The 16,808-nt window shown below is 39.8% G+C and overlaps 1 protein-coding gene across 1 annotated transcript in view; it reads right to left on the bottom strand.

Moving 5' to 3' along the window:
• ZC2HC1A (zinc finger C2HC-type containing 1A) overlaps positions 1-16,808 on the bottom strand; it is a gene marked incomplete at its 5' end in the record, with an annotated part of 59,221 nt that overhangs the window by 5,023 nt on the left and 37,390 nt on the right. The window contains 1 exon segment of the mRNA XM_079795902.1: positions 13,611-13,718. Within this exon segment, the coding sequence (XP_079652028.1) occupies positions 13,611-13,718 (108 nt within the window).

The raw sequence follows: 16,808 nt of genomic DNA on the forward strand, positions 1-16,808 counted from the left end.
TTTTTGAGGAAAGTCCAAACTGTTTTCCACAGAGGCTACACCAGTCTGCATTCCAACCAGCAGTATACTAGGGTTCCTTTCCCTCCACATTCTCACCAGCACTTGATGTTTGTTGATTTATTGATGGCAGCCATTCTGGCAGGTGTGAGGTGATACCACAGTGTACTTTTAATTGACATCTCTCTGATGAATAGTGACATTGAGCATTTTTTCATATGTCTATTGGTCAATGGTATGTCCTCATTGGAGAAGTGTCTATTCCGGTCCTTTGAATTTTTTAAAAAATATATGTTTATTGATTTCAGAGAGGAAGGGAGAGAGACAGACACAAAAACATCAGTGATAAGAGAGAATCATTGATCTGCTGCCTCCTGCAGGAGGAGAGTTTAAGGGAGCTTTGGGACAACATGAAATGAAACAATATCCGCATAATAGGGGTGTCAGAAGGAGAAGAAGCTGAGAAAGGAATAGAAAAGCTGTTAAAAGATATAATGACAGAAAACTTCCCTGACTTGGGGAAGAAAAAGTCACAAAAGTCCAAGAAACACAGAGAGTCCCAATCAAGATGAATCCAAAAAGACCTACACCAAGACACACCATAATTAAATTGGAAAATGTAAAAGAGAAAGAAAGAATATTAAAGGCTGCATGAGAGGGACAGAAAGCTACCTACAAGGGATCTCCCATTAGACTATCAACTAATTTCTCAACAGAAACACATCAGGCCAGAAGGGAATGGAATGAAGTATACAAAGTGATGAGAAGCAAGGGACTGAATCCAAGACTACTCTATCCAGCAAGGCTATCATTCAAATTTGAAGGTGAAATCAGGTGCTAGACAGACAAAAAAAGATTAAGAGTTTATTACAACCAAACTAGCAATCCAAGGAATGCTAAAGTGACTGTTGTAAAAAGAATAGAAAGAGAAGAAGAAACGCAGGCATTAAGAATAAAAATGGCAACAAACCAGTACCTATCCTATATAATAAAAGGCTAATATGCAAATTGACCAAACGGCAGAATGGCCAGTCACTATGACGTGCACTTACCAGCAGGGGGCAGACGCTCAATGCAGAAGCTGCCCCCTGGTGGTCAGTGCACTCCCATAGTGGGAGGGCCACTCAGCCAGACGCTGGGTTCACGGCTGGCAAGCACAGCAGTGGTGGCAGGAGCCTCTGCCGCCTCCGTGGCAGTGCTAAGGAGGTCCAACTGACAGCTTAGGCTCACTAGGGAGCTGGCCTAAGCTGTCAGTCAGACATCCCCTGAGGGGTTGCGGACTGCAAGAGGGTGCAGGCTGGGCTGCAGGACCCCCCACCCCCTGCACAAGTGCAGGCATTTCATGCACTGGGCCTCTAGTCAATAATAACCTTAAATGTAAATAGATTAAATGCTCCAATCAAAACACATAAGGTAGCTGAATTGATAAGAAAACATGACCCATATATATGCTGTCTACAAGACACACACCTTAGAGGAAAGGACATACACAAACTGAAACTGAAAGGATGGAAAAAAAATTTCCATGCTAATGAAAATGAAAAATTTCCATGCTAATGAAAATAAAAAAAAGCTGGGGTAGCAATACAAAATAGACCTCAAAGTGAAGACCAAAGCAATAGATAAGGAAGGCCACTTCATAATACTAAATGGAGCAATACAATAAGAGGCTATAACTCTGGTACACATATATGCACCCAATATAGGAGCATCTAAATATATTTAAAAAAAACTTCTGGAGGTTATCAAGGGAGAGATTGATAGCAATACAATCATAGTAGAGGACTTTAATACCCCACTGACATCACTGGATAAATCTTCTAGACAAAAATCAATAAGGAAACAGCAATCCTTAAAGACACTCTAATTCAGGCATCCTCAAACTACGGCCCACGGGCCACATACGGGTGTTTTTGCCGTTTTGTTTTTTTACTTCAAAATAAGATATGTGCAGTGTGCATAGGAATTTGTTCATAGTTTTTTTTAAACTATAGTCCGGCCCTCCAACGGTCTGAGGAACAGTGAACTGGCCCCTTGTTTAAAAAGTTTGACGACCCCTGCTTGGATCTAATTGATATCTTCAGAACATTCCACCACAAAGCTACGAAATATACATTCTTCTCAAGTGCACATGGGACAATTTCAAAGATATACCACATGTTAGGACACAAGCTAAGTCTCTACAAATTCAAGAAGACTGAATAATATCAAGCATCTTCTCAGACCACAATGGCATGAAATTAGAAATCATCTACAATAAAAATGCTCAAAAACAAACACATGGAGGCTAAATAGCATGCTATTAAACAATGAATGGGTTGCCAAAGAGATCAAAGAAGAAATAAAAGACATCCTAGAGACAAATGAAAATTAACACACAACAATCTAAAACCCATGGAACACAGTGAAAGCAGTCATGAGAGGGAAGTTTATAGCACTACAGCCAACCTAAAAGAAAAACTGGTAATAAGTTATCTAACACTACAACTTAAAGAATTAGAAAGAGAACAACAAGAAAAGGCTAGAATAAGTAGAAGGAAGGAAATAATAAAGATCAGTAAGGAAATAAATGACACAGACACCAAAAAAATAATACAAAAGATTAATAAACCAAGAACTGGTTCTTGGAAAGGATTAATAAGATTCATGAACCTCTAGCCAAACTCATCAGAAAATAAAGAAAGAGGACTCAACTAAACAAAATCAGAAATATAAGAGGTGAAGGAACAACTGACCCCACATAAATACAAAGGATATTAAAATACTATGAATGACTTCATTCCAATAAACGGGACAAACTGGACAAAATGGACGTATTCCTAGAAAAATACCACCTTCCAAAACTCAATCAGGAAGAATCAGAAAACCTGAATAGGCCAATAATTACTAATGAAATTGAAGCAGTAATCAAAAACCTCCCAGCAAACAAAAGCCCTGGTCTAGATGGATTCACAGGGGAGTTTTACCAAATATTCAAAGAAGAACTAACACCTATCCTCCTCAAACTATTCAAAAAAATTCAAGAGGAAGGAACACTTACAAATTCTTGCTATGAGGTCAGCATTACCCTAATGCCAAAATAAGATAAAGACATGACAAAGAAATAGTACAGGGCAATATTCCTGATGAACACAGACACTAAAATCCTCAACAAAATATTCACAAATTAAATCCAGCAATACATTAAAAAGATCATACAGCCAGCTTGGCTCAGTGGATAGAGCGTCAGCCTGCAGACTGAAGAGTCCCAGGTTCAATTCCAGCCAAGGGCACATGCCTGGGTTGCGGGCTCAATCCCCAGTAGGGGGCATGCAGGAGACAGACGATCAATGATTCTCTCTCATCAGTGATGTTTCTCTCTCTCCTTCTCCTTTCCTCTCTGAAATCAATAAAGAAATATATTTTTAAAAAACAAAATAAAATAAGATAAAATAAAAAGATCATACATCATGACCAAGTGGAATATATTCCGGGGATGCAAAGCTGATACAATATTTGCAAATCAATAACTGTGATACAGCACATAAACAGACTACAAAAGTCATAGATCATATAAATTGATGCAGAAAAAGCATTTGAAAAATCCCAACACCCTTTTTTTATAAAAAAGTCTCAGCAAAGTGGGAATACAGGGATCATACTTCAACATAATAAAGGCCATATATGACAAACCTACAGCCAACATTATACTTCATGGGCAAAATCTAAAACCATTTCCCCTAAGAACAGAAACAAGACAGGGATTCCCTCTTTCACGAGTCTTGTTGAACATAGTACTGGAAGTCCTGGCCATAGCGATCAGACAAGAAGAAGAAAAATACATCCAAATTGGAAAGGAGAAGTACGACTCTCATTATTCACAGATGACATGGTACTGTAAACAGAAAACCCTAAAGACTCCATAAAAAAAAACTACTAGATTTAATAAATAAATTTGGAAACATAGCAGGATACAAAATTAATACCCCAAAATCCATACCATTTTTATATACCACTAGAGGCCCAGTGCATGAAATTCATACACGGGTAGGGTCCCTAGGCCTGGCCGGCGATCAGGGCCGATCTATGGAGTGACTGGTGGGATGATCGGGGGACCACGCTGGCACCCGCCTTGGCTGGCCTAGGGCCTGCAGGCTGGGGGCAGCTCCCGTGTTGAGCGCCTGCCCCCTGGTGGTCAGTGCATGTCATAGTGACAGATCATTCCATTGGTCATTCCACCGTTTGGTCGATTTGCATATAAGGCTTTTATTATATAGGACTAGTGAACTCTCAGAAAGAGAAAATAAAAAAAAACCACACCAATCCCATTTACCATTGCAACAAAAAAATTAAGATACTTACGAATAAACTTAGCCAAGAAGGTAGAAGACCTGTACTCCAAAAACTACAGAATGATAGAGGAAGATATACACAAATGGAAGAATATACCATGTTCATGGGTGAATAGAATCAACATCATTAAAATGTCCGTATTACCCAAAGCAATTTACAGATTCAATGCAATCCCTATTAAAATACCAAAAGCATATTTCACATACCTCAAACACTCCAAAAATTTATATGGAACCAAAAATGACCCCGAATAGTCACAGCAATCTTGAGAAAGAAGAACGAAGATGGAGAAATCACAATACCAGATATCAAGTTATACTACAAAGCTACTGTGCTCAAAACAGCCAAGTACTGACACAAAAACAGGCATATAGATCAGTGGAACAGAACATAGAACCCAGAAATCAACCAAGCCACTATGCTCAATTAATATTTGATAAAGAAGGCAAGAGCAAACATTGGAGCAGAGACGGTGTCTTCAATAAATGGTGTCAGGGGAATTGGACAGGTACACGTAAAAAAATGAAACTAGACCACCAACTTACACAATATACAAAAATAAACTCAAAATGGATAAAAATACTTAAATGTAAGACATGAAACCATAAAAGTCCTCGAAAAAATCATAGGCAACAAAATCTCAGATATCTCTCCTAGCACTCTGGAAAACAGTATGGGCTCTCCTCAAAAAATTAAAACTGGAGCTCCCACTTGACCCAGTGATCACACTTCTAGGAATATATCCTAAGAAACCTGAAACACCAATCAGAAAGGATATATGCACCCTATGTTCATAGCAGCACAATTTACAATAGCTAAGATTTGGAAACAGCCTAAGTGCCCATCAGCAGATGAGTGGATAAAAAAAACTGTGGTACATCTACACAGTGGAATTCTATGCAGCAATAAAAGAGAAAACTCTTACCATTTGCAACAGCATGGATGGACCTGGAGAAGAATATTATGCTGAACAAAATAAGCCATTCAGAGAAAGATAAGTATCACATGATCTCACTCATATGTGGAATCTAATGAACCAAACAAACTGATGATCAAAAATAGGCCCAGAGACATAGAAGCATGAACATACTGTTGAACCTCAGAGGTAAGGCAGGGGCGGGTGGGTAGGTGGGAAGAGATCAACCAATGAACTTGTATGCATATATGCATAATCCATGGACACAATGAGGTGGTAAGGGCCTGGTGGGGAGGATGGGAGTGGGCTGGAATAGGTTAATGGGAAAAAGGAGGACCTATGTAATATTTTCAACAATAAAGATTTAAAAAATAATAACATATATATTTTTATTGATTTCAGAGAGGAAGGGAGAGGGAGAAGGCGATAGAAACATCAATGATGAGAGAGAATCATTGATTGGCTGCTTCCTGCACACCCCACACTGGGGATTGAGCAAGCAATCCAGGCATGTGCCCTGACTGGGAATTGAACCATGAACTCCTGTTTCATCGGTCAAGGCTCAATCACTGAGCCACGCTGGCACGGCAGTCCGTTGAATTTTTTAATTGGTTGTTTGCCTTCCTGGTGTTGAGTTGTATAAATTTTTTATAGATTTTGAAAATTAACTTTATCAGCTGTATCACTGGCAAAAATGTTCACTCATACAGTGGGTTCCCTTTTCTTTTTGTTGATGGTTTCTTTGGTTGTGCAGAAGCTTTTTAGTTTGACGTAGTCCCATCTATATATATAAAAGCCAAAGCAACCAAACGACCGAACAACCCATTGACCGGTCGCTATGACGGGCACTTACCACCAGAAGGCAGACACTCAATGCAGGAGCTGCCCCCTGGTGGTCAGTGCACTTTTACAGCGGGAGTGCCACTCAGCAAGTTTACCAAGCATTTGGCAGCAGCAGGCGCAGCAGGGCGGGATGAGCAGAGCGGCGCAGGCTCCTCCCTGGCCGCCTGCCGCTTCGCACACTACTTTGGGTAGTGTGGACATTTTAATGATGTTTACTATTCCTGAGCACAGAATATGCTTCCACTTGTTTGTATCTTCCTCTATTTCTTTTTTCAGTACAGGTCTTTTACCTCCTTGGTTAAGTTTATTCCTAGGTATCTTTTTGTTGTTGCAATGGTATATGGAATTGTTTAGTTTCCCTTTCTGAGAGTTCATTATTGATGTATAAAAATGTCATCAATTTCTGGATGTTAATTTTGTATCCTGCTGCTTTGCCAAATTCATTTGTTAAACCTAGTAGTTTTTTTGTTGGAGTCTTTAAAGTGTTCTATGTACAATATCATATTTCTATGAATAATGACATAATAATAGTTCCTCCTTTCCAATTTGGATGCCTTTATTTTTTCTTCTTGTCAGATTGCTGTGGCTAGGAATTCCAGTACTATATTGTATAGGAGTAATGAAAACAGACATTCCTGTCTTCTTCCCAATCTTAAGGGAAATGCTTTTAGTTTCTGTCCATTGAAAATGATGCTGCCCAGCCAGTGTGCTCAGTGGTTGAGCATTGACTTATGAAAAAGGAGGTCACGGATCAATTCCCTGGTCAGGGCACATACCTGGGTTGTGGCTCAATCCCCAGTAAGGTACGTGTAGGAGGCAGCTAAGCAATGATTCTCTCTTATCATTGATGTTTGTATCTCTCTCCCTCTTCTTTTCTCTCTGAAATCAATAAAGATATATTAAAAAAAAACTTATAAGACATTAAAAAAAAAGAAAATAATGTTGGCTTAGGTTTATCATATATGGCCTTTATTATGTTGAGCTATGATCCCTAAATTCCCAATTTGCTGAGTTTTTACCATAAATGGGTGCTGGATTTTGTCCAATGCTTTTTCTGTGTCTATTGATATGATCATGTGACTGTTAGCCTTCATTTGTTTATGTGATCTATCACATTAATCAATTTGTGAATATTGTACCATCCATGCATCTCCAAGATAAACCCCACTTGGTCATGATTTATGATCTTTTTAATATATTGCTGGATCCTATTTGCTGATATTTTGTTAAGGGTTTTAGCATCTGTGTTCATCAGGGAAATTAGCCTGGTAATTTTCTTTCTTTGTAGTGTCTTTATCTAGTTTGGGAATTATAATAATGCTGGCATCATAAACAAAAGCTTGGAAGTCTTCCTTCCTCTTGAATTTTTTGGAATAGTTTGAGGAAATAGGTGCTAGTTCTTTGAATGCTTGGTCAAACTTGCCTGTGAAGCCATCCGGTTTAGGACTTTTGTTTGCTAGGGTTTTTTTTATTATTACTGCTTCAATTTCATTAGTTGTCTATTTAGGTTTTCTGATCCTTCCTGATTTACAGAAGATTGTATGTTTCCAGGAATTTGACCATTTGTCCAGATTGTACAGTTTGTTGGCATATAGTTGTTCATAGTATTTTCTTACAATTCTTTGTATTTCTGTGATGTCAGTAGTTACTTCGCCTCTCTCATTTCTGATTTATTTGGGTCCTCTCCCATTGTTTCTTGATGAGACTGGCTAAAGATTCACCAATCTTGTTTACCTTTTCAACGAACCAGCACTTGGTTTCATTGATCTATTTTATTGTAGGGTTGTTGTTTTTTTAGTTTCTATATCATTTATTTCTGCTCTGATATTTATTATTTCCTTCCACTTACTCTGGGATTTTCTTGTTCTTTTTCTAATTATTTTTTTAACTAGTGTCCCGGTGCACGAAATTTGTGAATGGTGGAGGGTGTCCCTCAGCCTGGCCTGCATCCTCTCCAATCTGGGACCCCTCAGGGGATGTCCAACTGCCAGTTTAGGCCAGTTTAGGCCCTATCCCCCCTGCCGGCCTGCTCACCCCCAAATGCCCCGCGCCGGCCTGATCACCCCCAACTGCCCTCCCCTCCTGGCCTGATCACCCCTAACCACCTCTGCCTCGACCCCGTCACCATGGCTTTGGCCGGAAGGACGTCTGGAAGGTCTCCCGGTCTAATTAGCATATTACCCTTTTATTAGTATAGATTGTAGGGTAAGATTGTTTATGGGAGATTTTTCTTGTTTCTTGAGGTAGTCCTGTAATGCTATGAACTTCCCTCTCAGGACTACTTTCCCTGTGTCCCATAGATTTTGAGTTATATGTTCATTTTCATTTGTTTCTAAGAACTTTTTTATTTCTTCCTTGAACTCATTGATAACCCATTCATTGTTAATACCATGCTATTTAGCTTCCATGTGTTTGAATGTTTTTGAGTGTTTTTACTGTAGTGATTTGTAGTTTCATGCCATTGTGATCCAAGAAGATGCTTGGTATGATTTCAATCTTCTTGGACTTGTTGAGACTTATTTTGTCTCCTATCATGTGGTCTATCTTTGAGAATGTTCCATGTGCACTTGAAAAGAATGAATATTCTGCTGCTTTGGGATGAAATGTCCTATAAATATCAATTAAATCCATCTTATCTAGTGTGTAGTTTAAAGTCGCTGTTTCCTTACTGATTTTTTGTCTGGAAGATCTATCCTGTGGGGTGTTAAAGTCCCCTAACATGACTGAATTGCTATCAATCTCTCCTAAGAGTCCTTCAAGAGGTTTTTTAAATGTATTTAGGTGCTCCTATATTTATAAGGGTTATATCCTGTTGTTGGATTGTATTATGTAGTTTCCTTTAGTATTATATAGTGACCTTCATTGTCTCTCAACATAGCCTTTATTTTAAAGTCTATTATCCCATGTAATAAAGAGGTAATATGCAAATTGACCATCACTCCAACACACAAGATGGCCGCCCCCATGTGGACACCAGATGGCCACCACAAGATGGCCAGCAGCAGAGGGCAGTTGGGGAAGACCAGGCCTGCAGGGGAGGACAGTTGTGGGGGACCCAGGTCTGCAGGGGAGTGCAGTTAGGGGGGACCAGGCCTGCAGGGGAGGGCAGTTGGGGGTGATTGGGCTGGCAAGGGAGGGAAGTTAGAGGTGACCGGGCCAGCAGAGTAGGGCAGTTGGAAGCGATCAGGCCTCCAGGAAAGGACAGTTAGGGGCAACCAAGCCTGCAGGGGAGGGTAGTTGGGGGCGACCAGGTCGGCAGGGGAGGGCAGTTAGGGGTGACCAGACTGGCAAGGGAGAGCAGTTAAGGGGTGGCTGGGCCAGCAGGGGAGGGCAGTTGGGGGTGACCAGGCCTGCAGGGGAGAGCAGTTAGGGGCAATCGAGCTGGCAGGGAGCAGTTAGGTGTTGATCAGGCTGGCAGGCAGAAGCGGATAGGAGCAATCAGGAAGGCAGGCAGGTGAGCGGTTGAGAGCCAGCCGTCCTGGATTGTGAGAGGGATGTCCTACTGCCCATTTAGGCCCGATCCCACCAGACATCCCTTGAGGGGTGCCAGTTTGGAGAGCGTTCAGGCTGGGCTGAGGAACACCCCTCCCCCCCATGCATGAATTTCGTGCACTGGGCCTCTAGTCCTATATAATAAAAACATAGTATGCAAATTGTCCCTTCAACCAGGAGGTGGTCCAGGAGTTCGACCAGGGGGCGGGGCCGGCCAGGGGAAGGGAGGGAGGCCCCAGCTGGAAGTGGCGGCCAGGGGAAGGGAGGGAGTACCAGCCAGCCACCAGCAGCCGCTAAAGACCGTACTAGTGCACAAATTTCGTGCACTGGGCCTCTAGTGTTAGATATAAGTATTGCTATTCCAGCTTTTTTTTTTCATTTCCATTTGCATAAAAAATTTTTCATCCCTTAACTTTCATTCTTTGTAACTCTTTTGTTCTGAGGTGGGTCTCTTGTAGACAGTGTATCTATCTATAGGTCATGTTTTATCCATTCAGCCACCCTATGTCTTTTGGAGTATTTAACCTATTTATATTTATGGTTATTATCAATAGCTACTTATTTATTGCCATTTTTGTTCCTCGTGCCCATGTTCCTCTCTCTATCCTCCCCCCTGTCCCTCCAGACCTTCTCCTCTATCCCCTCCTCCTCCTTCTTCCAGCAATCCCTTTAACATTTCTTGAAATGCTGGTTTGGTGGTAATAAATTTTAGTTTTGGGGGGAGGCGAGGGAGGAGGTTAGGAAGATCTTTATTTCACCTTTAACCCTTTGCACTCGCTTTTTTCTCGATTCCTTTATTCTAATGCTAACCGTGGCAAGTCACACTCGACATCCAAGTGCAAAAGGTTAATTTTGAATGATAGCCATTGTGGATATAGTTTTGTTTTCAGATCCTTGTTTCTCATTACTTTGAATACCTTATGATATTCCTTTCTCACCTATAATATTTTTGTTGAGAAATCAGCTGACAACTTTATGCAAGGTCCTTATAGTCTCTTGCTGCCCTTAAAATTTCTCTCTTTGTCTTAACGTTTGCCATTTTAATTACAATGTGTCTTGTTGTGGGTCGCTGTGTGCTTTGGAACCTGTGTGGCTTTTACCTTCACCAGGTTCCACTAGTTTTCTGTCATTATTTCTTCAAATGGGTTCTCTATCCTTTGCTCACTTTCTTTACTCTCTCTGGTTACCCCTAAGATTGGAGTGCTACATTTCATGTTATCTCAAAGTTCCCATAAACTAGCCTTGTGCTTTTTAAATATTTTTTTCTTTTTGCTGCTGATTGTTTTTTCTACCTTGTCTTCTAATTCACTGATTTAATCCTCCATGTCCTTTAATCTATTGTTTATTCTTTCCAGTGTATTTTTATTTCAGCTATGTCATTCTTCATTTCCAGCTGGTTGTTTTTCATGGTTTCTATGTCCTTTTCCATGTTGTTGAGCATTCTTAAAACCATTACTTTGAACTCTTTCTAATAAATTGCTTGTCCCCATTTCATTTAGCTCTTTTCCTGGAGATTCCTACTGTTCTTTCATTGGGGGCCTGTTTCTTTGTTTCCCCGTTTTTGCTGTTTATTTGTGTTTATTTCCATGCATTAAATAGTACTGCTATGATTCACAGACCTGGTGGGATTTTGCTCTGATGCTGTCCAAATCTGGCATCTTGGTGTTCCAGTCCAGGGCCTCCCAGAAGGTTCTGTGGTGCAAGTTAATGCCAGTCGCTGTCCCTTCCTGGCCCTCAGCAATCTGACTGAAGCCTAGCAGGATGGAGCCCCAAGAAGTCCCATGGGTGGAGGCTCCATAGCCCAGAGGCTGGGTCTGCCTCTGGTCTCGCACCTTGAATGTCTCTGTTCACAGCTGCTCTCCCTTCCCCCATACAACTGGGCTCTGTGGGGTATCCTGGACCTGGCCAGGGTGGTTTAAACAGACTTGCATTGGGGTTGGTGCCCACAGTCTGTAGGGGTGGGGCAGACACATCCTCTCCTTCCAAGGACTGCACTGGCTGAACTCACCCCAGAGACAAGGTCACAAAACCTCATCTATGCCTGGCTCCCTGGCACCCCCTCCCCGCCACACCAAGTAGGAGGGCATAAAATAAAATAGAACAAAATCAACCCAGCTTGGCACTCCAATCTTTCAGCACATCCGGCCCCCACTGGTTGGGGCCTCCACCCATGTTCCTACCAGGCCAAATGTCCGAGTCCTCTGTGCCATCAGACCTAGCCACAGCCATAGAGGTGCAGATTTCCGGGATGGGGAACACCCAGCTGTTCTGCAGGTGTGGGGAGGGTGACTGCCTGTCAGCTCGAGTTGGGCTAGATCAATTCTCTTTCCCACGCCACACTGTCCAGCCCTCTTCTGGCGCTCTCCCCAAAGTTCTTCCAGAGAATCCAGGGCTCCTCACATTCACTTCTGGGTGCACCAATCAGACCCCTCTGCTGGCCCAGGTCTTGGCCACATGGCCCCTCCCACAGACACAGATCTGAGTGGACTTCCCAGGCTGGTGTCGTAACAAAGAAATCACTCTTTGTCTGGGAGGGTGCGGTCTGAAATTCCCAGGTAGACCGAATCCCCACTGATTCCCACTGCCTGATGCTAGACAGGCTCCCCTTCCTTCTCTGTTGCTCTGGATTGGGGAATCCCTACATGGGGCTGAAACCCCACACTCCCAGGGGCCGGAGGCTCCAAAGCTACACTTTTCTTCAGGCTTCCCCGCCATGCAGGTGCACAAGTTGGCTCACCCTCTCTGTGTCTCCTGTCCTTTCTCCACATTCCCTGTCTGCAATACTTCAGATCAGCTACACTCAGCTGATTTTCAAGCTGAACACTCTGCAGTTTATCCACAAATCCAGTGTGGGGTTGGGAGCAAGTAGATGGAGCCTCCAGCTACCCTGCAGCATCTTAGAATCCCAATCTCTTTTAGTAAATATTGAAATTTTAAATGTTTTCTTTGGCATTGTATTTGTCCCAAGATAATGTCTTTAAATCTATCCTCTAATTCACTTCTCTCTTCCTTCGCTGTGACTTATCTACAATTTAAACCATCTTTTGAGTCTTTAATTTTTTTCCTTATGTTGAGTTCTATTTAGTTCTTTTGCACAGATGTTCAGTATGTGACAGTATATTGTCCCTGTTAATGATTCCAATGCCCTCTCTTAATCATTTACATACTTTAAGCAGGCTTATTTTATAAGTCAATGTTTGATGATTTCAATATTTTAAGTAATAGGTACGTATACTTATTAAATTTTTCCTCACTGGTGATTGATTGCTAGTTTGTACAATTTGGGATTTCTCTGTATGTCTTGTAAGTCAGAACTGTGTGCTTACATTTGTTTACCTGTGAGAACCAGAAAGCCTGGATAAAGAGCATTTCACACCAGATAATTTGCCTTTCTTTTACAGGCTCTGACCTACTAAACCAAACTAAGTTATTTTTCTAGTTAAGAATTTCTTAGAACTTCCTTTATATTTTTGTCCCTTACTTTTCTGAGAGCTAAGTACCTTCCTCTTAGGGTACCTTTATGTACCTTGCCTTAAAAATTTCTGGAATAAGTTGGGATGTCTATTTAAAAAAATCTATAATTGAGACAAAGAAAATATCTATAATTGGGACAGGTTAGAAAGGGAAGTACATGAATAATCACAACCTCAGCAGAGGAGTTTACATGTATTAAAATGCTGCTAAAAATTACAACAGCAGTGGTTTAAAGAGTCTATTATTCACTTTGTGGAGATAAAAGTAACCAAGTTGCAGTTAAAGACAAAGACATGAAAAACACAAATTAATCCAGTGGAACCAAACAAACTGTTCTTGAGCATTTACAACAATAATTCTAACTACAAAGCATAGGTCAATATTATTTATATCCAAACTATTTCTTTAGCATACAAATTAAAAGCCAGATTAAATAAAAAGCAAAGGAAAAATCAGATTTTCTATCAGCCTGATACATATTTTTGTATATGGTCCTTGGAAAACTACACATATTTCATTTTTATTTTGGTTATTAAAATACCAGAGCTAAACATACCTGGCTATGTAACTCTCACCATATGTTTTTCTCTTGCTTGTAAGGACACCTGAGGCAGGATTTCGTGCCAAATTAGGTGGTGTGGAATTTCGAGGTTTGGTGTTAGCGCTAGAAAGGGAAAAAGGTGGCAATGAAAAAGTATTGAATAATCATTTATTTCTCAAATTGCTATTTGCATGATTAGAAAAATAATGAGAAACTGTAGACAGGTTAAATCAAAAGATTAAAATTCAAATAATTATTTTAAAATGCAAAACAATAGTAGTTAAAACTAAAGATAAACCAAAGCATTTTGCATTTACTAACATTCTCTTGATGATATATAAAATCAATTAAAATATGTATATATGCTTTACATGAAATGTTTAAGTTAATCATTCTGAAAATCTTCAAGTTACCTACAGTTTAATATTGACAGTTCCCTCAAAATAAAGATGTGGTTTGTTAAATGCCTACAAATAATTGTTAAGTAATACGTTAAGCATATGAGATGTGATAAAAAAATAATTAGCTACCCACTTTAAACATTAGCTAGCTATTTTAAAAAGTAATATTCAATTTATGAAAGTCTGTTGTGAGAAATATCAACTCAAATAAGTGGGTTAATGTAATTTTCCCTTTAAGAACTTGATTTCACTAGCTACACAGTCTGGGCTATCAGTGTCAGTGACAGGAAGTTTTGGTTAGGCCGTCCCTGACTCCCTTCTGAGACTTCAGGAATCCACGGAAAAGTAGGTGGTTGTGTGACAGTTAATGGTGAAAGGACAGGCTCTGAGATGCAGATGAATCTGTATTCAAATCCCAACTGTTACAACCAACTTTGTTAAGGTGGTCAACTTCCCGGAGACCAAGATCCCTAATTTATAAAATGGGACCATCCTCACTTATCTTACTGGATGTTACATGATATAAACTGCAATTTATATGAGCATTTAGCAGTGCTACTGTTGATAATACTATTATTATTACTATGGCTATTGCTGCTACTACAAATTCACATTTATGTAATGGTGCGTACTATATTTCTATTGCAATATTTCTAATTATCTTCTTATAAATAAGCTTATTTATATATACCTTACATATAAACGTAATTAATCCTCAGAATACTCCTATGCTGTAGGTAGAATTATAACTGCACTTCACAAATGTGACAACTGAGGCAAAGAGTGGCTAAGTACCTTACCAAAGTGGCACAGCCAAGTGCATTGCTGAAGCAGCGGCTAAATGTTCAGTAAAGTCTTAGTTCCTGCCCCCTCTTTAGAGATTTACTAGAATCTTTTCATTTCAGAGATAAGCAATGTTGTGATACATAAACAAGCAGAATGCTTTTCAAATTTCCTTTAGATAGAAAGTTCTTAAACTTTGGCTAAAATTCTTCCTTGTCTACTTAGACAGTAAAGTTGAAGAGATTTTCCTAAAATTTCAAATAGCTACCATGAAAATAATGTAGGTAACACACCTACTATTTCTCAAAGAACACTACATGCTAAATACGATACATATGTAACTTTATTTAATCTTTACAAAAATCTCCAATTATTCCCATTTTAAAGTTGAAGAAACTCATAGGCAGAGAGATTAAATAATTTGCACAATGATTACATGATTAACTTGAATTTAGGTATTACAAAACTTATGTTTAATATGCAATGTTGTCATTCAGAGAGAAGCTGCTTTGAATAGTTACTTTAAACTATTTCTAAACTTCAACAGAAATCACCTTTCACCTGGGTACACAGATGACATCAATGACATCCAATGGCCCTCAAACAGTCACTGCAAGTCCATCTATGCGGTATATTCTACGCTGCTATTAGAGTGCCCCCTAGAGATGCTGCAGAGCTGCTACTGTGCCTTTTCAGGAATTTAATTTCTAAAAAATCACTGCCAATAAATGGCAATTTCTCCAGCGAGAGTCGTAAGAGAAATAGAAAGGACGCATTTTTTATACTTTGGCTCTAGAAACAAGTCTTGTTAGAAATTCTTTCACTTCCATATAATGTGTGCATGAGATATACAGGTAATACAAATCCACCCATGCGAGCACAGGCACAAACGCGCGCGCACACACACACACACACACACACAAGTTCACCATATCAATGATTTAAAGTTGTTTAAATAATTAGGAAAAAATTAGAGAAAAAATAAGATTATAAATAATAGCCGCCATATTAAATGCCGATCACGTATTTTTGGTAACATCTTCTAAAAGGCAGAATCTGAATGTTAAGAACCATCCTCAGATTCTGGGAAGAACTATCTCGATCAGCACTTGACACAAGTTGCCCAGCCTCACATGGTCGAATCTGCCCGCTATATACAGTTCCAGCAGTTATGAAAGAAGGTTTAATTTTGGAATTGCCCTTAATCTAGCTTACTGCCAGTCAGTGTTTCTTTGAGATCTGCTTCAGCGCCTACAGACAGCAGTAGTACAAAGAAAACTGGCTTAGGGCACAGATTCTTCCATCTAGGGTTTATCATTAACTGCTTAAAAATAACTCAGGGCTGCTGGCTGCTAGTATCTTCAAGACATCCTCCATCTTTATTTCATTGTATATCTAAATTTATTACTTTTCATACATGGTAAGAGAATATATGATAGTGGACCTTGGTTTAAAAGTTACCTAAGCGAACTCTATCTAATAACATATTTTTCAACTTTAATAAGTAATTTAATTTATTAGGCCCTAATTTCATAGTGTTAAAATGAGAGGGCTAGACTTGTATTGGAGACCAAACTAGTAACCCTTGAAGTCTTACATGGAAGAGTTCCAAAGTGACTTTCACATCCTTTTCCTGTTTTATGTGGAATTCATAACCATCTAACAAAAAGACTGAGGTCCCTACATGAAATTTTCTCTAAAATCGTTTTTTCGGGCCTTAGCTGGTTTGGCTCAGTGGATACAGCATCAGTCTGTGGACTGAAGGGTCCTGGGTTCAATTCCAGTCAAGGGCACATGCCTGGTTGCAGGCTCGATCCCCAGTAGAGGGCGTGCAGGAGGCAGCCGATCAATGATTCTCTCTCATGGTTGATGTTTCTATTTCTCTGTCCCTCTCCATTCCTCTCTGAAATCAATAAAAATATATTTGAAAAATAAAAGAAAATAATAAAATCATTTTTTCTGCCTTTTTATAACAATTCATCATCTACTTAATTCAAAGATAATCTTGTAATATATTCATGGCATAATA

The sequence above is a fragment of the Cnephaeus nilssonii genome, assembly GCF_951640355.1.
Source record: "Cnephaeus nilssonii genome assembly, chromosome: 18".
In the NCBI taxonomy this organism is placed as follows: domain Eukaryota; kingdom Metazoa; phylum Chordata; class Mammalia; order Chiroptera; family Vespertilionidae; genus Cnephaeus; species Cnephaeus nilssonii.